The 25500-nt window shown below is 37.7% G+C and overlaps 1 protein-coding gene across 6 annotated transcripts in view; it reads right to left on the reverse strand.

The window, feature by feature from the left end:
- Positions 1–5284: 5284 nt before the first annotated feature.
- LOC120900338 (mucin-3A-like) overlaps positions 5285–25500 on the reverse strand; it is a 40804-nt gene continuing 20588 nt past the window's right edge. For 2 of the 6 annotated variants that reach the window (XM_040307196.1, XM_040307195.1), the window contains 9 exons: positions 15854–17653; positions 15508–15600; positions 9452–12064; positions 8765–8935; positions 8010–8696; positions 7673–7924; positions 6658–7614; positions 6446–6583; positions 5285–6331 (listed from right to left, as the gene is read on the reverse strand). In XM_040307196.1, coding sequence (XP_040163130.1) covers positions 6236–6331; positions 6446–6583; positions 6658–7614; positions 7673–7924; positions 8010–8696; positions 8765–8935; positions 9452–12064; positions 15508–15600; positions 15854–17653 — 6807 coding nt within the window. In that variant the 3' untranslated portion in view covers positions 5285–6235. The remainder of the gene's footprint in view (positions 6332–6445; positions 6584–6657; positions 7615–7672; positions 7925–8009; positions 8697–8764; positions 8936–9451; positions 12065–15507; positions 15601–15853; positions 17654–25500) is intronic. The other 4 variants (XM_040307201.1, XM_040307200.1, XM_040307199.1 and 1 more) reach the window with 4 other exon arrangements.

Here is a 25500-nt window from a genome sequence, read left to right on the forward strand (position 1 = left end):
TGACGTCACATGGTGAAGCGATCCAGGAGAGAGATGGTTTGTTAAAGTCTCCCAATAGCAGCAACAAATCAGTCGGTTTCATTTTCTCCACAATTACACTTTGCTTATTGGAACTTTTGCTCCACTTTTGCGTTATTGGAAAACTTTACTTACACGTCGTAGAAGACCACGGAAAAACGTTCAATTATTCAATTCTGACTATAATTTCTATCATTCTTCTCCATACCTTTCAAAACACTAAAAACTAAGTCGGCGTTGCGTTTTCTACAGTCGATGTGGTTGCCATTGTATGGATGTAAACTAAACCAAAATCATCCAAGCTACCGCTGGAAAGTAACGCTGATCAGCCTTGCCTACAATTTTATAAAAGTGACTAGCTTAAGATGGCCCGGTTACAGGATTTTGCAACAGAATCCCGAGTGTTTTTGTACCACTCGAGACTGTACTCAAACACCTTCACATGCAGTCCTGTTTCCCCTATCTTTATCGATATTTTCTTTTACGATCGAGTACATCGTCCGTACATGGCCTGAACAACAATTCTCCATGATGTTCGGTCAGTAGTTGCAGCATCTCAACCATGTAGATACCCATTCTCCGACAAAACTTACTTTATCTGATCCAGATTACCAACCCCTTCTTGGCGAGACATGAGTTCGGTGTCCTCATAACATGCCCCAGCGATCGTATCCTGTCAGCCTTCACCACCGTCAGGATGCTCGGTTTGCCGTACAGCTCAGCAAACTCGTTGTTCATCCTTCTCCTCCAAACTTCATGCTCGAACACACCACCAAAGGTGGTTGGAAAATGCGTCACTCAAACACGCTCAAAGCGTTTACTTCTTTCGCTCGAACGATCCAGGACTCGTGTCCATAGAGGACCACCAGGCGAATCAATGTGCGTTATATCTCACATTTCATGCAGGCTGAGTCTTCTGGATCTCAGCAGTTGATGAAGCCCATGGTATACACGATTACCCTGACCGGAATTTGCTGCTGATGTTGTTGTTCGAAGTAACAACCATACCAAGAAAGAAGAACTTCTCTACGACCTCGAGACTGTCGCCGTCAAGTAATAAACTGCTCCCCAGTTGGTCTGAGTCTGATCAATGATTGTTGATTTGCATTTTAGTCACCTGCGTTTATACGCCTCACACACCTTCGCTGTTTCTTAATAATGAAACATTAACCATGAAACAGACTTTCAACATGAAACAATTTCTTCGGCTGCATAAAAAATGACACCTTCCAGGGCAATGTTGAAGAGCAGACAGAACAGTCCGTCACCTTGTCTCAGAACCTGTGTTCGTCAACAGTACCCTGTGCGTTTTGAACGATTCCGACATCAAGTTTGATACTCTTTCCTTGCACTGCACCTCGTTCATAGTGGCTTCTACCATCCGGATCAACTTCCCAAGAAAGTGGTACCGCTGCAAGATTTTCTATAGCTCATACCAGACTAAGGTTTTGTAGGCTGCCTGAAGTCGATGAAAAGGTCAGTGGTGGATCTGCCTCCAACAAACCCTGCTTGGTAGCTGCCGACGAAATTTGTAGCTAGGGACGCATACGTGCAGAACAGGGTCTGGGGCAGGATCTTGTAGGCGGCATTAAATACTGTGATGGCACGAAAATTCGAGCATTCCAGCCTGTCTGTTTTTTAAAGATAAATATCATGGGTGAATGAAACCCAGCGTCCACTCATTTCTAGCAGTTCTTTCTGTTCCCAGATTCTTATAATCATGAATGCACCAACCATTTCGAGGGTAAGCCTCACCGGCCCTGTATTGAAGAGCTTGGCCTCTAGCTCGTCACTGCAAGCAGACTTATTGCTCTTAAACTGCTTGATAGATGGTGAAATTACCTTATCGTCTGTACAGTTACTGTTGCTGGTGTTATTGATGTTTCCCATTCAAAAATTCGGAATTTCGATTCGAGCCAAATTCACCATTCGGTTTTGTAGTAGGCTATGACTACTATGACTACCTAACAGTGGGATTTTTCCTCAGCAAAATTTCACTTCCTAGGCATAGTAGCCTATGCCATGTTTAGTATTAAATCAGTTCATAGTTAACCACCAAACGAGCAAGTTGGTTTTTATTTGCTCTCTGTGTGAACTGTAACAGGTTTCATAAATGTGTTTCTAGCATGTTCTATTTGGCGTACCGTCCTATGTGGACATGCCGGCCTATCAAGCTTTCGAGACTGAATTCATTGCTACTCAGCTGGATAGTCGATCCTTGCTACGGGGAAACGGTCCATTCTAAGCTTGAACCCATGATGGGCATGTTATTGAGTCGTTCGAGTTGATGACTGTACCACGGGATCGCCCCATCGTGTTCTACCGTGTAACAGGTTCCTTTTCTAGACTAATACCATCCTAAACCTTTTTTTGTTTTTCATTTAACTGGCACCTTGTACGGTAGCAGGGATAATTAGCGTCAAGAGACCAATTCAGACGGTACCAAAGGACGTTTGAGAATTTTCTTTGGATTGATTCTAGCCTGTATTTTTGAGTTGGTATCCATATTATTCAAGCAAACTATAGAACAGGCCTAACCAAAGCCCAATATAAGGATTTTAAGGTATATGGATCACTAAAGTCCTTTTTAACACGTAAGACAAAGACTTTTGAAATACATAACTCATAATGATCTTGAAGAGTTAATCTACTATCTAGTTGTATACCTAAGTCACGAACTACATATGTGCGTGGAACTGACCTGCACATAGTTCACACCCACGTTCTCTTTCTCCTCTCCTTTCCCATCTTCCCCATCGTTTCAACTCGCTTTATCATTATTGGTTCTTGCTCTCTAACTAAATTGAGCGGGAGATTGAGAAGTTTTTGATCGCTTTGCGAAGCGGGCTTGAACCCATGACGGGCATGTTATTGAGTCGTTCGAATTGATGACTATACCATGGGATAGGCATGTGTAAAATGAACGAGAATCGTACCGTTCGAACAGTTCGGTAAAGTGCACGAACGAACGAGGTTCTTAACAAAAAGAACGACCAGGACTTTTGGAAGAAACTGACTACACCGAACGCGTTCGAACGTTCCGGTCAGTGTTCGACGGCACACATAAATGTGGTAATGAAACGTGCAAAATCATATTGCTTTCTCGCTTTTTCTCGCACCGTGCGAACGGGTCGTCAGAGATCAAAATGTACCCTGTTGGTGTTGAAATCGTACCCATAGAACTCAATTCCTCGAACGCCGTCGAATTTGTCCAGCAGTGTTCGATACGTGTGCTGTTGGTGTGGAAATCGTATCTATACGACTGAATTCATCGAACGCGTTCGAACTGGCTCATTTGTGTTCGATCTGTGTTCTGTTGGTGTGTAAATCGTACCTACACAACTGAATTCATCGAACGCGTTCGATCTGATCCGTTAGTGTTCGATATGTGTTCTGTTGGTGTGTAAATCGTACCTACACAACTGAATTCATCGAACGCGTTCGATCTAATCCGTTAGTGTTCGATCTGTGTTCTGTTGGTGTATAAATCGTACCTACACAATTGAATTCATCGAACGCGTTCGAACTGGCTCATTTGTGTTTGATCTGTGTTCTGTTGGTATGGAAATTATACCTATACAATTCAATAGATCGAGCCCGTTCAAACGGATTAGTCATTGTTCGCGAATGAACTGAACTGAATTGATTGCGCTCATCATGTTGATCCATATTTAAGTAGTTTTTTTTTGATAAAATCCTTGAGTGTGTATAAGGCATGGGGTACAATATATGCAGGAGACATTTTTGCTCGTATTAGTTTTTTACATGCTAGTTTTTGGTCGGTTTTGCGATGGATTGTGTTGACCAGACAGCCGAGTGTTAAATGTTTTTAAATTATTGGTTTCAACCGCAGAATGAGTACTTCTTTGGCTACAGTATGCGTCTATAGTGGGTAAATGAAAAAGATAACGAGCGTTTTTTGTGAATAAAAACCCCATGAAACAAAGAACGAAAGAATCGTCGTTCGCGTTCGGTTGTTTTTGGTGAGCGAACTAGTTCGTTCGCGTTCGGTGAAAAGAATCGTTTTGCCCATACCTACCACGGGACACTACAACTAAGATATAACATTCGATTACTAGTACGTAGTAAGCTAGTCTGGTGAATAGGTATGCATAAAGATAATACTATACACAGCAAGAAGTATTGTCAAGGAAATACATAAGGAAATAGAAAGAAGTTTGAAAACAGAGGAAACCGTTAATCAATGGTTGATGATACAAGTTCATAAAAGAAAACCCCTACCAAAATTATCCAAAGGTAAAATTCCATTCGCTTGTTATAGACGTACGAAAAACAAAAAAAAAAACAAATTTGAACGGAAATAAAATTGGTATCAAATTGGCAAATTGTTTTTACATTTTGTTAAATCCAAAGTAAAATAACTATTTTTTCTAAAATATCAAAAAAATTATCAAGGGGGTCGGCAATCGGAACGTACTTAAAGGGCGGTCCAGTCGTACAGTCGTCAACTAGTTTGAATTAAAAAAATGCCCGTCGTGGGTTCCAGTCTAGAGTAGACCTTCTCTCTGTAGCAAGGACTGACTATTCGGATGCGTGCTACTGAATAAAGTCTCGAAAGCTTGTATAGGCCGGCATGTCCGCGTTAGACGCCAAATATAAGAAGAAGTTTGAGTAAAATACTAACAGTATTGAAACTTGATTTAATAGCTTGACCTGTAGGGTCCGAAACCGTACGGGCACTGAAACATATTGTCGGTAGCCTTACAATCTTTCATCAGAGGAATCGGACGTCCGAATCGACCGGTAAATACCCAATAAATCAGCTGTTGGTGCGCTCCAATAGTCCATTACTAGTATTTATACTATCTATAAATAAGAAACGTACAAATTAATATAAAAGTATGTTCTTCAGATTCACTCGAAAAACACATTTTTCTCAAAGTATCTTTTCTCTTTACACATGTTTTAATACGATGTTTTCATTTGATTTATATACATTATTTTAGACGAGTAAGCAGATTACATGATTTAATCAAATTTTATTCTTCTAACTATCTTGCCTATCTCCGTATAGTATCCACGGAAATGGCACTATATTTACCATTATGTTGTTCCCATGCCATATTTTTCCTTTTTCTATAAATATCTGTAGAGTTCAGCGATTGAGCAAATTGCCAGCAAGTTTAATAGCTATAGTTTAATAGTTTAATAGCTAATATATATATATATATATATATATATATATATATATATATATATATATATATATATATATATATATATATATATATATATATATATCAGTATTATATCTCGAATTCACGAAATTGATTAATCTAATGTTTTCATTATCTTCAAATGTATATCCTTATGACTTCTTACAAAGTTCCCTGTTCAGAACAGAAATAAAAATAAATAACATCTACACACAGCAAAAAAGTAACTTTAATGTTGAGATGATACAGTCTTATCAAGTATTAGCTCACTAAGTTTTGTTTATTTACCAAGTTTAGGCTTTAAACTTTACCTCTATTTTCCTTTCCGTCAGTTTCCTTTACTGAAACTATTTTAGTAATATTCACAGGAAGTAGCAACTGCAATGTTCGAGTGCTGCTAATTGAATTTTAAGAGTAGGATTTGGAAATTATTTACATTAGCAGTAGCGGATTAACACAAGAGAAACCCTTAAGTGGTCAATGTAGGTCTTTCTGAGTTGTCGAGCGTGAAATTTGTTGAGGAAGGACTGCGAAGCAAATTTACTTGTGAGCCGGGTGTGTTCTTTTTCTCCGCGCCCCTTGAGACCTAGAGGGCCCACACGACCGCTTAGTTTGCAAACTGCTTAACACGTTCCGGCCGGCACTGATTTTCATAAACTTTCCGTTCCTCCGGCATCACCGGCGCAAGCTGTTGATTTTGAAAAAAATATGAATGCAGCAAAATTGAGTGTTTTGCTATAATTTCAACTATACTCTATTCATCAATATTGCTGTGTGTGCGATGATATTTTTGTCAATCGCAATAGTTCATATAATGCGATTATTCTACCTACGCACCACTGCTATACATATGGGTAGAGTAAATTTGTTCGCACTGTTTGTTGCATCCCTAACAAAGTTCCAATGGCAGGCCCTGGGGATTGCCACCGGCATTTGGAAAGCTTTACTGGCAGCGGGTTGATCGTGTCAATCCTCGCCTGTAAATCAGAGGGTATCGGTTTTGAAGCCAATCAACTAGATTGTCGGGAAAGCTGAAGCGTTTATCTTCCGCTGGAACGATAGTAGCTTAGGTCATCCAATGGTTCACCAGCGGCTGGCTGTGGGCGAAATGCGGAAGTAAACGATTTAGCCGCACCCTGTATATAAGGAATAGAACATGAAACAATTATTAAGAGTAGGAAGTTTACGGCTAGTTATCATTGTTTCATAGATAGTCTTTTTTTTAAGATTCCAAAAAATCTTGGACATACCTGTAGCGCCACACCTAGGAACTGCGATACAGCACGAGTTACGCCGATTGCTGCATTCAACAGTTGGCCTCCGGGATTTATGCCAAACCCGCCAAACAAGGATGCAGGTTCTTCAGTCACACTTGGGTTGATTGGTTTCTGCAATGAGAGAAGTTTCACTTTAATAGACCAATATAATCGCTTTTCAGTCCCTTACGAAGGAAATTTCGTACCGCATCCGGATCTAGTCCCTCATCTCCGTACGATTGCGTTAAAGACGTGGTCCTGCCTCTCAGCCCTCCACCGCCACCGCTCAATCCAAATGTTCCAGATCGAACATTAGTGACAATAGCCCCAGGGCTAGGAACTCGATTGCGTGATTGTGGAGCAGTCGCTTGCCATTCACGCCATAGCCAGCTCAAACCGTCTAGAATTGGGCTTTGTGATCGTAAAGGTGGTGGTTGCGGGGGACGAGTGCGTCTCGGAGTGGTTCGGGAAGTTGTGATAATTTTTGAAGGTAATGTAGCCGTCTGAACATTTGGAGTTATTTGCGCCAAAATGTCTTCGATATCTCCATTCGTGTTTGACGGACCTATACCACGTTGCTTTAGAACTGCGGCCAAAATTGCTTCATTAGTTTTGCCATAAAAGTCTGGGCTCTCAATTACGGCTGGACTGCTGTTGTGTTGCTCTTGCTGCGTAAGAAGCAGTTGCTTCAACAGCTCAGCATCTGCTGTAGAGGTCGGACGACGAACTTTATTCGAGATTGTTGTTCTTATTGTTGTTGGTGCTGAAGTCGTAGTTCTCATGGCGGATAGTCCAGTGTTGGCAAATAACGGTCCTGACCCACCTGTTCCCAGCTGCTTGGTAAGATTTGGTATATCTTTTTCGGTAATGGGTCTTCCCAGTAGATTTGAAAGAAGTTTCAAATCATTGTTATACTGCTGTACCTCACGATTCAGCTGCTTTTTTGTTTTCTCCATTTCCTCCGGAGACAATGTGGTCGGTTTGGAAATTTCTTTGGAATGATTTTCAGTGCGAAGCTTTTCGATGGATGGAAACTCATTTTCAGTTTTCAGTGGTAATCGTGCAATACTTTTGGGATCTCTTTGTATTGCCAATTGAAGTATTCTATTAGCCAGGGGTGTATCGACAAGAGGATTTGGCGTAGCAAAGTTGGGCAATTTACGCTAAAAAGTAAAATTTGAGATAAGATTCACTGCTTCACTACCAAAAAAACGAACCTACCACATCATTTAGAAAGGCTGGATCATCGTTGTCAATGATGACCGTGCTTAAGCTCGGTGTTGTCGTTGGTTTCGGTGTTGTTGTGGTTGTTTTCGGTGTAGTTGTGCTTATAGTGGTTGTAGTTGTGGTAGTAGTGGTACTGCTAGCAGTTGTTGTAGTCGGTTTTATTGAGGTAGTAGTGGTCTTTTTTGTTGTTTTTCTCTGACTGTTCGAAGATGACTGTCCTCCGTTCAGGAATCTTGCTAGTTGCCGCTGTAGGAGTAAAATGTATTATCAGTTGTTTTCCGATCATATTTATCTGTCATTTGGTGTAATAATCTCTTCCGTTTTTTCTTACCAAGAATGCTAAATCCTCAGCATCCGAGAATGTTGTTGTACGGGTTCTTTGTGTTGTGATAGGGCGCACCGTAGTTGTTGGTTTACGTGGCATATTTGTGAATGAAAACGGTATGCTAGTTAACATAGATGTTGTGGTGCTTAGCTTGGGTGTAGTGTGGGAAATGCTAGAAGCATAGTTAATCGTTGTTGTTGTCGGAAGAGTTGTTGTTCTACTTATAGTGGAAATAATTGTGCTGGATGATTGTGTTACAGGTTTCGTGATTTGAACAGTCGAAGGGATCCCGGTCCACTCGATGGGCGTAAGAGTAGTTTCATCCATATTAGGCAGAGTGGAGGTTGAACTAAAGCTTAGTCCAGAAAATGATGACGGATCTTCATGCACAGCATTCATAGCAGTATTTTTCTTTAATGTAAAGTCATTTCTTTGTCTGTTGGAACTACCTTGCGTAGTTAATGAAGCTTCGTTACTAACATGGTCTTTACCAATTCCCATCATATCTGGAACTGTATTTTCGGATACGCTCGGTGTAGCTGATCCTGCCGTGCCTTTTGGCATACTTGTTGTAGGAATAAATTCGTTTTCGCTAGCCAGAGTACTCGATGCTATCATAGGTTTCCACCGATACACTATATCGGGAGCATTAGGTCGCGAAACTCTCACGTCCTCGCGTATATTTTCCTCCTGCTGAAAAAACAGACCCCACAAACAAAATATCAGTAGTTGCTACATGTGGCTATTAAATTTGCACTTACATTTGAATTTCCCATCAATGTAATATCAGTTGAATTACTGATTGTAGGCGTTTTGTTTGATAATTTTATCTTGCCTGCTGCTAAACTAAAGACGTTCTCTGATTTTACCTTCGCATCCAACTGATTGTCCTCATTGTACTTGCGCAATATTTCAATAATAGTTGTCGTACCCTGTTGAATTTAATACAACACTACATTAATATCTAGTAACACTCCGTCACTTATCACAAGAAAGCAAAATATATCTAAAAATACATGCCAAAGCGAATGTTTTAATTGTTGCTTAAATAAAAAAATTATGCTCAGCAGAAGAAATATAGCGATAGACGAGAAACAGAAGAGTGGGATAGATAAGAAATAAACTACAGAAGAGTACAGTCAACAGAACCCAAATCATGCATGATACCCAAATGTAAGCAGATCGTAATGTTCGAAATGTATAAAAAATATGTTCCAGCATAGCAGCGGTACATTTCGAGATACATTTTTGTAATTGTTTACCGGTCCAAAACGCAATTATACCGTACAACATTATGTTTATCGTATTTAAATAAAATTGAATCATGATGTATGATATATGCTCAAAATACTGTTAAAAGGGTTTGCAAGAACTAGCGTTTGAGAAATTCTACGCATTCAGCAATTCATTATACATGGAAAGGAGATTCAAAAATATGTTTCAAGTACCGTGGATTTGTTCATTGTGGTGGAAAAAGTAATTCTAGAAGTAGGTAGAGCAGTGGTGCTTGATACCACGGAGCCCTTCGTAATGGATGTGCTGGCAGTATGATTGGTGCTAGTAGTAATAGTAGTAGAGGCTGTGCTATAGGCAGGAGGGAGGCTCAATGATTTGAACAATGGCGGAAGTTCTGACGTGCGATAGATGGCACTATTCGGGTTGCGTAGTTCACTTGGATCTATGTTGGTAACTTCCACGAGACTTTGGCGTTTCACCTCGGGTACTATTGTACCGTTTGGATAGCGTCTCACCAAGGTGCCATTCGGGAAAATTCCATAAACGATCCGTACATTTTCTGTGGTTGTGTGTACATCCTCATCGTCCCCACCAATCACTCGTCGTATAACGGTATTGTTTGGAAGAATGCCGTAGACCACAATTCCTGGAGATCGTTTGCTGACCGGGTAAGTTATGTTTATCATAGGAAGTGCGGTTGTGAATAAAACAGGAACAGTAGAAGCATCTAGTTTTGCAGTAGTAGGTACAGGTGTGCTCGAAAGTGTCATAGTCGGAAACGAAAGCAAAGATCTATTGACAGACGATTCCACTCTCAAGTCTGGGACTGTATCATAAAAACCAATTGGCGAGACTGGTATGCGCATTTTGAATCTCGGTCGGTACTCGTCAGTGGTAGTTTCGAGAGATTTCGCAAACCCGAGCCGAGCCAGCAGATCGGAAGGAGATGGGCGAGATGTGACATCGGAAACAGGTGGAAAAGAGTAAAGTGTCTTACTTACGGTCGTTGGTGGTGACGTAACGTATGCGGTTGAGCTCGTCTGTTTCGAACCAGTGGTGGAAGCATTTGAGGTGATGGGAGTAATGATGAATGGTGTACTGTTCACAATTTTGGCAGGCAATTCAGTGGCTAGGTCAAGAGGACTAGTAGTAGGATGGCGTGGATCTATTTCAATATTGATGTTGCTAGTTTTTGAATCATGGTTAAGGTAAGCTAAGAATGTCGAAGCAGATTGATTGGACTGATCGGATGATTCAATTCCAATATTAGTATCTGATAAAATTGTAGTAGGATGCGGGAAGCCGTTAAAATTACTAATCGTAGATGTAGGTGGAAATGTGGATGTCGGCTGTTCAGAAGCAGAGGTATTTTGTTTAGAACTATCAGCCAAGAAAGGCTGATAGCTGTAATCAGGAGTTATTGTAATATTTTCTGAATCAAATGATGATGGATTTGCAGTAGAAGAAACGGCGTTTATTAGTGTGGCATCATTATTAGAAGCGGTTAAATTGTATCCCGACTCTAAATAGCCTACATCGTTGATGGTAGTAGCGATATTAGAATTCATTTCAGTAGAAATGGTAGTAGGGGTTGAGTAGTAGGTAGCAGACTCCGTGATATCCTGTCCTTCAGTCACATAATTAGTGTACAGTGTAGATGTCGATGTCGAAGTCTCCATCGCTTCCGTTTCTGCAGCAGGCATCAACGGTTTCTGTGTAATGGACAAAGGAACAACATCAGCATCAGCATTGTCCTCTATAACATGGGTCTCGAACGATGATGTGGGAAGATCAGAAGCAATCGGAAGAAAAGAGTCACCAATTGTACTGCCTATCGTTCTGTCTTCTCCAAAAGGAGCTTCTTCTAAGAGAATTCTATTTTCGATATCATATTCTGCATAATGGTCACTATCATAGCTGTTCGTTTCTTTCTGCTCGGCTAGTCCAGTCCATAAAGACTGTGTCGATGCAGTCTTTCGGGAACTTGCCGACATGTTTTGCCTTTTCGTCTCAGGTCCCTCCGCGATCTGTGTGCTTGCATTGGTTAGATCAGGTTTATTTACATTCGGGTTATCGTTGGATTCCAGATAGCTAGTATGTACAAACGTATTCTCCAGTCGCATGGGCAATACGTCAGAAGCAATGGCAGAACTGTTGCCAACCAATTCCAGTACCTTGTCGTTGGATTTACTTGAAAATAGTGACGGTTCTGGTGATTGAGGAGGTGGAGGAGTGGTCGTAGTGGTAGTGGTGGTTGTGGTGGTGGTTGTGGTTGTGGTGGTGGTTGTAGTGGTTGAAGATGAAGTGGTGCTTGTTGCAGATAGAGATGCAGAAGTTGGTGCATCGGTGCTGGAGGACAAAAAATGTAAACTTTCGGTTGGTTGCGAAAGGATCTCGGATAGAGCGCTGAATATCGACACGGTGACAGCGGAAGGGACATCCTGCACCCGGTGACTCGGTGTGTCAATGTCTATGCGGCTTTGTGTCAAGCCGGATGAAACTGGAACGATCTGTTTTTCGGTGCCTCCTGATGTTTTCTTTACGCCAACTACAGATATCTTAGGAAGACGTTCATTTGATAACACTTTCAATTGTACTCCTCTTGACTCAAGATCGTTTCCGATGTATTCTTCGGTTTCTTCCCTATCAAATTGATGGTTTTGTTTCATAGCGCTTTGATTATCGATATCGTCGTAGACATCGATTTCATTAGCTAGTGCAGCGGTGGTGGTAGAGTGGGAAGATAAGCTAGCAATGCGGCTTGGCAGTTTTGTGCTGAAGTTAGCAGGCTTTTGCAAAGTTTGATCACCGGCAATAACTTTTACCTGTAAGTAAGGGATCATACTATTAGATATAAACCTATTATGAATTGAATTAAAAGTTATCAATAGTAGTACAATTTCTAGCTGTACAGATATGTTTTATTGAATTCAAAGTGTTAAGAAAAATATATGTACAGGTAGTCCCCAAGATACGCGATACCTCTTATACGCGGATTCGGAGATACGCGGCTTACTTAATTTGACAGCTCTTTGAGCAAATTGTACTGATTTGACACAGCAATTGTCAAATGCAAAATAAATTACCTTTTGGTCGAATTTTTTAATTTTAATAATCCGTCAAATACGGGGTCTTGTTATGAAAAATGCACTCACTTAGGCCTTAAATGCAATCAAATACGAATGATTAAACATGATTAAACACGATTTCTCTCTCAGACTGTCAACAGATACGTATTTTTATCCCCCCGTCAAATTGACGAGTGTCCGTAGAGATAGGTTAATAAGAGACGTCAGTAAACCTAGTGTTGATAGCGTATCTCGGGGACAACCTGTATATTATAACATATTGACATGTCATAAATGCAACATGTTTTATCTTCCCAAACACAACTATTTATATTATTAAACACAACAAATTTATGAAGAAATACACTTTTTTACTGCACCCGAATACCCAGAATTACACACAATAATGAATTTACGTCATGTATTGCTACCTTATATCGCTGTCTTACAAAATGATATCATTTATCTTCTAAACCATTCGTAAAAACTAATGAACAATTCATGCTACGATAAATAACTTGTTAATTTATACTCTATCGCATGGAACATATTATAGTATCTCCATTATCGGCAATACCACCACTAAAGGTACTTTACCGGTTAATTGATACATAACAGAATATTGTATTATGTGAAAAGCATGTGAAAAATTATTTAGAAAGTATTGCAGATCAAGGAGGTGATTTAATTATTACAATTCTTCATTATCCGTGTTTATTATTAATACTTAAATTATCTGTTTCTACAACAACGATAAGGGATCAAACAACAATAAAAAACACAATTCGATGTTAAATCTTACCTTGAATTATTGAAACTGTTTGCTACAGTTTTGTTTTGTAATACATTATATTTTTTGTTCTACCATCGATTTAAATTGTATAACTATTTATCTAATTCTATAGCGTTTACGCTAATGAACTCATTCATACACCTAGAACCGTAAATGTAAAATGTGTGGTAGTGTTTATATCATTATATAGCATTTACGCTAATGGACTCATTCAGACACCTAAAACCTTAAATGTAAAATGTGTGGTAGTGCTAATTTGCTGATGCTGATGAAATGTTAGTGTTCAGACCAGTGCTGCAAAATGTCATTGCTGATAGTCAATAAAAGTGCGTCATGACATGCTGAACACGACATGTGAATTCTTGAGTCCAACGCGATACTCTGACTAACAAGCTTAGCTTAATGCCGGCGCAAGCATAATGATGATTTTTTTCTGGCTGTGAACAGTGCTGCCAAATGCCACTGTTTCAGTCATCCACACTCATGACTGAAACGAAGCTCAAATCAGATCACGTACACAACTGAGATGATCAGTGACGATACTCAAACAGTTGGAGAATCAATCACATGCTTGGTGACATTTGGTTTAGCACCCAACTTTTGGTCACTCACTTGGTCACGACATTGTTGTCGGCGATAGTCGCGACATTCTTGGAATATACTTGACGCGTGGGCTCTAGCAACAAAATGAGCATGCTTTATCCCTCTATCTGTTTTGATTATCGGTCGGGTCAAACAGAGCGAGAATACATGCTCATTTTGTTTCTTGGAACCACTCGCACGCACCACACGCACCGCGGCTAAAGTGCAGTTGATCGAGAAAACTGACATCCTACAGACATCATAAATATTTGCATATAAGAAAGCTCTATGCAAAAAGGCTAGCGCAGGAGCTCACATTTGACCAAAACAAAAATGAGTTGTCACAAATCAGTGAAAACAATTACCAAAATAATGCATTGGGCTACAAATTGCTTCCACACACACTTGATTGTATGATCCAGACCTGGCTCCCAGTGACTATTTCCTGTTCTCAGATTCGCTGGGAACCAATGAAGAGGTGATCGCCGAAACTGATGTCTATTTTGAGGCAAATAACAAATTGTAATACAAAAATGGTATCGAAAAATTGGAAATCACTTCGGTATGGTATCGAAAATTCAGCTCACCTGTTAAATTTACTATATTTTAAGATAATTACAAAGTGGATCAATAGTAGCACAATATTTAATAATCAATCGAAAATCATTTAGAATAAGTATCAAACTGACTTGATTCCAAATTATTTAAAATTTTGCTGTAGATAATGTATAATTGAACTAAATACTATACACCAAAACTAGACAAAAAGATTAAGTCAATCTACAAACATTGTACAAATCTATTTTTAATAATGTTAAAATTTTTATAATTGAAACTTCTTTAAACCCTATATTTTGAGACATTCAGTTTTTTAAATTTGTTATTATTTGCTACACAGAATTAAACATTAGTATCTAAATTACGCTTTTCAGTGCAGTTAGTCAGTGCAGTGGTAATATGGCAGTGGTGGGGGATGGAAATCGGTCAATTTAAGTGATCGTTTGGTGTAGAGTCCAGATCAGATACTGCCTCTTATGTTGTATACTAAAGTTTGACCAAACACGGCGTTCAATATGTTGATCTTTGTAATCTAGTTTCATATTTTTACAACAAGCCAAACACAATTAAAAAAAGAAAAAAATTGAATGATGACCAATCGAAATGATGAAAAATCGTATGCAATTATTCATTGTTGGATGGCATGTGTTAATCAACGTGACACAATAATATGCCCAGCATGAGTACGCAAACACGGAATTAATGAATGCATACAGGGTTTTTCAGGAGTTCTCATAGCTGTGGGACGCTTGATTGGCTCCTTCTTACGTGATATTAACTTAATATAATAGGAATTGGATTCTATAGCATCCTTGTTGGATAAATCCAATACGAATTTCCCATAAGAAAGAGTCAAGGAAATGTCCTACAACTATGACAACTCCTGGAAAACCCTGAAAGATGACATGAACCTCATCGCATAACTAGGGATTTGCATGCGATTTCTAAATCAATACAAGAATTATGAATGCAATAAGCTCGGAAATTCTTCCTGGTGTGCGTACTTTTATGTGCATAAAAAACAATATCTTACAAGCAAACCATCCACATATTGAGTACATTTTATGTATCAGTAATATATAAATATTGAAAAGGAATGTATTCTGATTGATTTAGCAGTTCTTACACTATTTATAAGAAAGACAAAAAACATAGAAAACGGCGACTACGGTACAAGGGCATGATCCAGCTACAGATATAAATGCTTTTCTTACCATTAAAAATACTGCTAAAAAATGTAATTTACTTTGTAAAATTTAATACATACCGTCGGCAGCGTTGTTACTGTTGGAATTGTTGGAGTATACACTGCAGATTTTATATTAGCTCGATTTGAAGAAAATGAAGGGCGTCGTTTGTACTGCAAATTGAAACAAATTTATCACTATTATTCAACACTTTGTGCTAATTTAATGAAAAATTTAATAACCATACAATAAATGAAAATGGAATACATAACATAAATCGGAGGAGTTTTTTTAAATCTTCATAATTTAATTGAAACTAATCTAGAACTACTGATGCCAAAATAAATGCAAAAGGAAAAAGCATTTAAATTATGTATGCAATATTATGTGCATATCTCTCGAAGGATAGTTGAACAAAGAACTTACCGCATTATTCGAAATACGTTTGATGAGTGCTGGAGACTTTGACGCTGATGTAGACGTAGTTTTCTGTGACAGCTGTTGAACTTCAGTAGAACTTCCATTATTTATTCTCACAAGAGAGTTTGAATTTTCAATAACAGACTTGTTAATGGTTTTTGTTGAGGATGATTTTCTTCGCAGGTATTCTACCGGGTTGGTATACAGAAGGGTCATTTTTTTAGATCCATCGCCTGGTTCGTAGTTTGATGATTGTGTAGAAGTATTGGAAACGATATTATTTTCAGTTTGGTTCTTGCTATTCGATCGTGAAATTTTAGAGGATCTTTTTGGTGCAGATTCCAAACGCGCAGTTGTAAATGTACTTAATACATCATTCTCGGTAGGTGCTTTTGTAGGTTTGCGATGTACACCTCCTCTTGGTGTAGGCAAAAAAGCTTTTCTAGTCGTAGTCGTAGGTTCTGTAGTGGTCGACGTAAGATAAGCCAATGTATTTTGCTTTCTTGTATATGATCGAACAGGTCGTTGTGTTATTAATTTAACAGTGGTGGTTGGTCCTGATGTAGTCGTACTCAAAACTTTTACATTCATACGTGCATCTAGTTGTGCTGCGTTAGGAAGCCTTTTGTTTGTTTTGAGCGGTGTTTTTACATTCGAGCTGCTAGACTGTTCCTTAACACCCTCGATAGAATACTCCACAGGAAAATCAACTTGTTCTTTAGATGATTGTTCACTACTTGCAGTGTACCGTGTTCTTACACTTAGTCGTTGCATCATATCCCTGGATGATTCTTGAGCATTATTTAGCTCTGAGGATGTAGAGGTTTGTAGAATCATGTCAGAAGATGTACTGTTTGTTACTAAATGTTGCGAATTTCTACGCGTTTGTTTAATTGTTTTTGGGAGAACAGTACGACGTTGCCATCCGTTTTCTACCACGGCGGATTCGACACGTCGAGTGCTATCTCGATCGGGTTTGTTGACAATAACTATCATTTGTGTGTTATGCGGTATTTCCAACGTAGTAGATTGATTTTTCCTACGTCCAGATAAAGTATGCATAGATTTCTGTATTGTACTTTCTAATTTTTGCACGTACACTTCCTTCAATTTTTCGTCATTAAACTGAGCTTTTAAAAGCTTTTTAAATGGTTCGGGATAATTCTCTTCAGACGAACCATCATCACGCTTAGCGGAGATGTCACGGAATGTCTTTGAAGTTTTTCCTTTCAATATTGACCTATGACTTGGTGACTCAGAGTTTATAAAAGGGTCTTTCGATGAGTTCTTGCTTAAGTTTGTTAGCGATTTCGCTCGTTTCGTTCCTGGATCAGTCTCCAACATAGTACTAGCATCGGTTGATAAAGGCTGATCTCCAAAAGAACCACTCTTAGCTACTCTTCTTTTTGAAGCAAAGACTTCATCTTTCATAGGTTTTAATTCGTTTCGCCCTTTATCATCAATGCGCCTTTCGAAATCAGGTTGTGCCCTGTTATCCGAACGTAACGAGGGTGCTGGATTTTCTTTTTCTCGGCGATTAACGACCTTTGCCTCAAGATATATTTCTGTATTTTTGATACTTGTTTTAGACTCTGTAGGACCATCACCAAACCTGCTGTTTATTTTCTTTACATAAGGTTTGGCGGCAGTTTCTATCGATAAAGAGCTAGAGGTTGTTGTCGTGCGTCTTCGAACAAACCGAGTGTTTGGTACAGTAACAGATTCGTCATCGAGATTTGGTTTAAGAGTTTTAAAAGCCTGTTGATTTTGAGACTGCAGCGTAAAGCGAACAGATCCCCTGCTTCCCTGAGAAATAAAAAAATCTTTAATATTAGTAAATGGTATTGATGTAAACTATATTAATGAACTATATATTGATTAACAACATGCCCGTCATGGGTTCAATCCCCAAATAGACCGCTCCGCCATACGTAGGACTGACTATCCTGCTATGGGGGGGAATCAATTAGTCACTGAAAGTCAAGCCCACAAGTGGGTACAGGCAGGCCTTGACCGACATCGGTTGTTGAGTCAAAGAAGAAGAAGAAGATATTAATGAAAAAAGTAGTTTGTTTCATAACTTTCATAACTAGATTTTTTTTAATCATCATACAATAATGGAATAAACTTTATTAGTTGTACATAGGTTCTTTTCACTAAACACATATATTGTATTTTATACTCTTCGCATGTCATTGATAATGGATGTGATAAGGCCATTGTGCGAAGCCATAGCTGAAATGTGGATGAAAAAATTTACATCGATATAAAGAAGCAGGAAGCAGGTTGATTGCCCTCTACAACATTACACGGCCTACAACCACATCGGCAAATGCTGCTAGTTTCGCAACCGTTTTGCATCGCTGCATCAGCAACCAGCAACCGAGTAGATAGATGACTAAATGGGTGTGCGGACAAATAAACGATTAAATGACCGAACTATGCAAACCTACGATGTAACGATCGAGTGCATTCACCGCTTTTGCTCGTGCATTCATCTTACCAGCACACATTCAGCCCTTGTGTTGTAAAACTAGTGCACATATGCTGATGTTATTCAGGTGTCGTATTAAAAGGCATTGCAAGTATTGCTACTTTCTTTCCTTTCATAAAGGTTTGTGGTTGAGTTCGCAAACATTGGTGGGCAACCAATAACCAACCATGATTCATTTTAAAAGTTTCAGTATAAAAAATATTGGTTGGTTTATTTGTTTAAACTTCCAACACAGTATCATATTAGTGATCAATCATTTCTCTCAATCAATTTATAACATATATTTTTTTGCTGCATTAGTGCAAAAGATTTATTTTCAATCATAAGGATGTAAATAACTAACAGTCGAAGCACATATGGAATGTCCGACCTCTGAGGAAATCGATGGTTCAATTTTAATTTCTCTATAACCAACCATTTTCAACAAGCAGTCTGTCACTATTTATCCAATGCTAGACCAATAAATGTTGCCTTTTACCACTTTCATCGTCCAGACTATGATCTTCTTTTTCAGTTTAATCACTGACGTACCGTAACGCCCAATGCTCGTCTTTCTTTGAGTGAGTGAATTTCACGAAAGGGGGAATTTAGATAGTTAAGGGGTAGGGCTAGGGAAGGGTTAAATGTAAAGGACTATGTTTGATCTATCCTTAGTAGTCAATGGTTCAGGGTATGGAAATTGCAAGCATAATCTTCTCATCCTCCATCAGCGTCTGTCTGTTTTGCTTTGTGCAACAATATTTTGGTTAATTACATGGCTAGGTTTCCAAAAAATGTATTTCTTCAATTCCAACATGCTTTATATATTTAAAACACTGTTCTATCTAAGCACTTAATACCAGTACAGACTCACCTTGCTGAAGTGTTTCTATAAAGATTTAGAGGAAACGGATTAAGATCATGTTTTCACTCGAAACCTGGGTTTCTGGCGAATTATAGATTACAACTTACTGGGGGAAAAATTTTTTTTAATCACATAAAGAACTTAAGGAATAAAGGACTTGAGGAAGCAGAATGATTTCTCAATACAGAAAACCCCCGAAATACGACTGTATTTGGGACCGAAATCATGTCCCAAAGCAATGTCCTACAATTCATATCGTTCGTTCATATCGTAAAAATTCTGAAAATTAAGGTTAATTCGTGTGACGTCCGATAATGTGTGGTGGCTGCCGGGGCACTGATGCACGGCGCATTATTAGTATGTAATGTAACGTTACGTTGGAAGTGTGTGATTAATAACATATAATATGAACTTCATTTACCTAGAGGATTTTTATATTAATAGACATTTTGTCGGATGAAAACCAGTGTTTTCATGAAAATAAAACACAATTAAAAGCTATGAATGTTTTCCGCCATTACTTCCAACTCGTGGTTTCCAACCTGTAATCCGTGGCGTTAACAGAATTGGTCCGTAAAAGAATTGAGTTTGAAAAGAAAGGTTATGACTATTCGCACGATCAATTGTGTTGTAACAATCAAGATTAAATTTTCGACAGCCATGTCTAGAATAATATTTAAACATATTTTTGATCAAAAAGCTTTAAACTAAATCTACAAAATATATGCCTTCAATGTATGTGGGTCGAGGCAAATGTATTTTCCAAGACAAGTGGTCCGTGATCCTAAAAAGGTTGGAGACCACTGGTTCAAACAAATGAAAATATAATTATATAGAAAATAAAGTTAAAGTTATACAAAAATTTTGGTTGGAATGAAATAGTCTAATTAGATTTGGTTGTGATTTTTGTTAAATTACATTAACATTGATCAAATCCTAATACACGGCTTTCATGAAAAGATCGATTTATTGCTCCAAAACATATATGTGATATTTTATACTTTTGATGCTGCTATTGTTATACACACATTAGAGCCTTTGTTGAACATGTTGCCAAAAATTTTACTGCCCTGCTGCCTAACTGTAAATTATTAGAAATCAGATCAGGGGAACACCTGTCAACGGAGCTTACTTGGCACGGAAGCAGAGTCTACGGTTTCATGTAACCGTCAATTTTCAATTTTGCTCTTCCCGTCACAGTTTCACCCTGTTAATGCCGTGTAACCGTTAGCCAACAACTTAGCGGTAGCACCGAAGAAACCAGTGTGTAAAAGGCTACACTTTGCTAATAATAATATGCCCAACAATACCGAATCCTAGAGTGCGTGCTGTTACAGTTCAATGTGCAGTTAATCTCCCTACACTTTGTAAGAATTTACCTGTTGCCATAAGTTTATTTCTACAATATTCTTTTTAATTTACCTTGTTTTAATACATGTATAGGGTTTTAATGAAAAACTATATAAATGTCTTAATTTATTCCACAGATTTAAATTTTCTTTTGCATCGATTCTCCCAATATTTGTTAAATTGGGAGATATACGAAATTCAAAAAAAATTAGTAACTGTAGCGTTAGCTGTCACTTATACTTACATTAATCTATCTTTTTCGTGGTGTGTATTATGTAAGAGCAAAGAAAACTGTTGTAAAAGCTACGTCGATTGTGGAGAAACTCTAACATTGTCTTTCTTCTCAACTCTGTTGCAGTGGTGAAACCTTTCTACTCACAACCCCTTACTATTTCATCGTCAAAGTCGATTAGTTTTCAAGCTAGTTTGGTGGTTTTTAGGCATTGCATAAAAAGAAAGTTTCGCTATCTTTTCATGGCCATCAATCGTCACAGTATAAATGCCAAAGAAGCTCACTAACTGATTCGTTTCAACAGTACGGTTCACTCTCGTTATTTTGGTCGTCGTGTGAATACGCACACCATAAGGTTCAACCAACTCTAATGGCTGGACACTATCATTAGAAAATAACAAAACAGTGGCAATGAAATATTTTTACTAGTTGATTTTTTTTTTCTACAGAAAGAAGTTTCAAGACAATAATTAATGTTTCATTTTAAATGGTTAAATAGGAAGAAATCCTATTTTATGTTGAACTGCACCAAGTAGAAGGTTTGACTTAACGGTTAACAGAAGTGTGTTTGAAAATCCATTCGATTATACATGGTAAAGAAAATAAATATCATTATGTATTGATGTGGTTTCATACACTATCGCATTTTATTCATCATAAATATCATTTCTTTTGCAACTCCATAACAACAAATGTAATATATTGAGAATATTATTAACAAAAATGATATTTCAAATAAAAATGTCCTGTTATTTCTATGATCTTTTATTTGTAAACAGTTCACATAAACGGTGGATTTTCTATTTTGAATGAAGAGTAAAAGTTATCCGTTTGGTACGAGTAACAATTTACTAGTGCCCCATGTTGGATGCCCCTCAACGCACTACTTTTGCGTCAGTCGTGTTGGATGAAAATGAAAGTACAGAAGTAATCAGTACAAATCGAGCAACACAAATACATACAAAGCCGATCGAAACAGGTTCCGCGGCTATTGCATTCTCCATGTGATGAAAGGGTAACCGTTGTGACGGACGTATAACTATCCGGAAAGCATAGTCACAGATCCAGATTGCGATAACGAACGACATGCATATAAACGGAAATGGTTTAACGTAGGAGAAAATATTATGAAACACAGGTGGTTTCGTTGGTCTGTAAAAATGCATTTAGTCAAACACTTTATGTATGTTTTGTTAGTACATACTACCAGTCTAAAACAAGACTTCCTTAAACACTCTACGTGCTGCATTATAAATCTCTTTCTAAATCAAAACTGCAATCGAAACCAAGCGATCAAAAAAAGGCAAAACCTACACGTTCGCCAAACTGGATAATGTAAATTATTTCCGACGTTTTTTATCTTCATTTGTTTCTTATAGCACTCTGTAATCTTATCATTGTAAATCAAATAGTCTTCGCTGGGAAATATAGAAGAAACCTGTTCAAGGAATGGCGTTAAAAAAGATCAATAAACAACATGCTTAGAACTATGCACATTATAGTTCCAGTTTGCAGGTTATGTTTTGTGTTTTATATTTATTAATAATGTGAAACTTTTTCTCTCTCTCTCTCTCTCTTTCTCTCTCTCTCTCGCTCTCTCTATCTCTCTATCTCTCTCTCTCTCTCTCTCTCTCGCTCTCTCACACACACACTCTGTCTCTCTCTCACTCTCTCTCTTCCTCTCTCCTTCTCTCCCTCTCCCACACTCTTTCTTTTTCTCTTTCTTTCTGTCTCTGTTTCTCTTACATTCTCTCTATTTCTCTTTCTATCTCTATCTTTCACTCTCTCTCTTTCTCTCTCTATCTCTTTCTTTCTCTATCTGTAAGGGTAAAGATTTATGATTTGTATTAAAACGTTTTGTTAAATAATTTAGTAAATTATTGGAAATAATTCACGTGTTGTCAGTATTTTTTCCTTGTCCATAGAGTTTACCTACAGCATACGTTTATTCATAAAAATCAAATATATTGTAGCGAGCCTATACCTCAGTCGCATTTTGCTCCTGTCAAAACTTCCCGACCATTTAGCTCCAAGCTGGAACCACCATTTTGCCCCAAGCAAAACATTTTACAAACTTTTATTTAAAAAAAAAAACATTAAATTTAATTAAAATGGTTACTTTTTCCACATAAATTATAAATAAATGTCATGTGCCGGGACACACATCCTTTTCTAATTATTTGTTTCTCTAACAATAATCCAGGAGACCAATTCGCCTCACCTAACCATTTTGCCCCAGATTCCCGTATTGAACTACGTTGGTCTTATTGAAAACTAAAAAGCTTTTTTCAATGCAAAACAACTGCTTTACACAATGTTCGCATAACGTGTTTTGAAAACTGTTCCTGTTTTTTTTATCTTCTTCATCAAGCCTGAAACGTAAAAAAAATCTTGTTACAGTTTGAAGGACGTACCACATCATCCCGAGATATCCAATTCTCAATTTCCAACAATTGTGCTCTAGTTTCATCTGGTTTGTTGACCCTACCGTTTTTCTTTCGCCCCCAGACTAAGGCTCAGTTTGATTTTTTACTGTACACACACGCTTTATTCAACCTCCACCCTCTACTGCTTGGTCCAACACTGGTGTACGGCCATTTAGCGGCATTCATCCAACATAAACCAGTTTATCAGTTCAACTTTGTTACATAAGCCCAAGCACTGCGGTAAAAAGCACGGCTTCAGAGGCGTAGAAGGACGAAGAAAAGAATAAAAAAAGCCTTTGGAAAAGCAGCCCTAGTATCCAAACATCCATGGCGAAGTATTGACCAACCAGCTGCATTAATTGAGGGCAAGACTGGACTGGGATGTATGTTGCTTCCTTCTAAAGTTGCATGATCCTGAGCTAGGACGTTGTGAATGTGACGCGAGTGGCTATAGGGCATGGTCCACTTTTATTTAGTTTTATTTCCGTCCATTAATTTTCGCACTTTTTCCTGCCCAACAGCGATGCTTTAGCGCGTCAGTGCAGTGCGCTAACCTTTCGTTCGTTCAACGCCGCTCTTAAACGTGATAACGAAATGTGGCCCACATCTTGATGTACTAATGGTGCAATGTGGTGATGTTTTGTTATATTTATTTTTCGCCTTTCTGCTAATTGGTGTAGGAATAGGAGGGATAAAAAATAAACATCACCCTCAGTACTAATACAAAGCAATCGAGAGTAAATGTTACGCGCTTTGTTCTGTCTTGGTTCCTCCGCTGGCACAATTAGTACTGCGTCTGAAAGCGGATTATCTCATATTATAAATTAACAAATAAATCCTCATTACTAAGCGTTTTCTTGTTCGTGTCTGCCCGCAAAAATGCTGACAAGGAAGGTAGGAATGAAAATTGAAGTTGTTCAGTTTTGGAGGTAAAATTGCTGCACCAACTTTTCTTTCAACAACCTTCCGAGATTTCGCTTTTATTTTTATTTTTATTGTTATTTAAACAATCAGGTACAAAACAAAACATCACAATTTTATGTTGTTGTAACGTTAATAAGAATAGTATGTGAAAACAAGATCCTGAATAAATTTTGAGTGCTTTTGTAGATACCATTTCCAATGCAGTGATTGAAACTAGTCGTTGTTACATCTAGCATTGTGTTAATCGATTTTCATTTCAACCTATTGATTTCAGAGAGACTCTTAATTTGCAATTTAACATTGTATCAAGAGACTCCATAATAAAATGTATGTATGTATGTATAAAAAGTATTAACGGGTCTCAAGGTACAGTCGTCAACTCGTACGATTTAACAACATGCCCGTCATGGGTTCAAGCCCCAAATAGACCGTGCCGCCATACGTAGGACTAAATATCCTGCTATGGGGAAATCAATAAGCCACTAAAAGCCAAGTCTACAAGTGGTACAGGCAGGTCTTGACCGACAACGGTTGTTGTGTCAAAGAAGATGTATGTATGTATGCATGTATGTAATTTATTTATTTATTTATTTATTTATTTATTTATTTATTTATTTATTCATTTATTTATTTATTTAATTATTTATTTATTTGTTTATTTATTTATTTATTTATTTATTTATTTATTTGTTTATTTATTTATTTATTTATTTATTTATTTATTTATTTATCTATTTATTTATTTATTTATTTAATTATTTATATTTATAGTTATTTAATTTATTTTCTTTTTTATTAATTTATATATGTATTTATTTATATATTTATTTGTTCATTTATTTCTTTATTTAAAATAATATAGTGGCATGTATGTATGTATATATGTATGTATGTATAAAGTAATGTTTGGAAATCACTGACGTCTGAAAATGTTTGCAGATGTTTTTTTTTTCAGACAACAAACCATGTTTTTAAGTAATTTATTTTATGGTAAATTTTCAGCAACTTTCATAAGATATCATAAGAGACGTTGCTGACTGCTGTTTTTGCTACTTTTTAATTTCATAAAATGCCGGTTGTTATTCGCTGTCGCTTAAGGTTAAGTTAAAAAGTCAACCGGTTTTTTCCTGGATGATATTTCTCTCCCACTTCCTTCAGCTCCCACTTCAGAAAATGTCAGCTTTGTATTCCCAATTGGTGTCCTTTTTTAAAATCGCATTATAGAAAAATGATACAACAAATGCCAAAACCAACATCTTTTCAATATGCTGCTATGGCCTAGAACACTACTTACCCTTTTTATGGGAATATAGAAATCGTCTGTGACCTTCACATTATACTTTGGAACTTGTTTTCAATCTCTATCCCTTAAAAATGAAAGGA

This window comes from Anopheles arabiensis, chromosome 3 (genome assembly GCF_016920715.1).
Source record: "Anopheles arabiensis isolate DONGOLA chromosome 3, AaraD3, whole genome shotgun sequence".
Lineage (NCBI taxonomy): Eukaryota > Metazoa > Arthropoda > Insecta > Diptera > Culicidae > Anopheles > Anopheles arabiensis.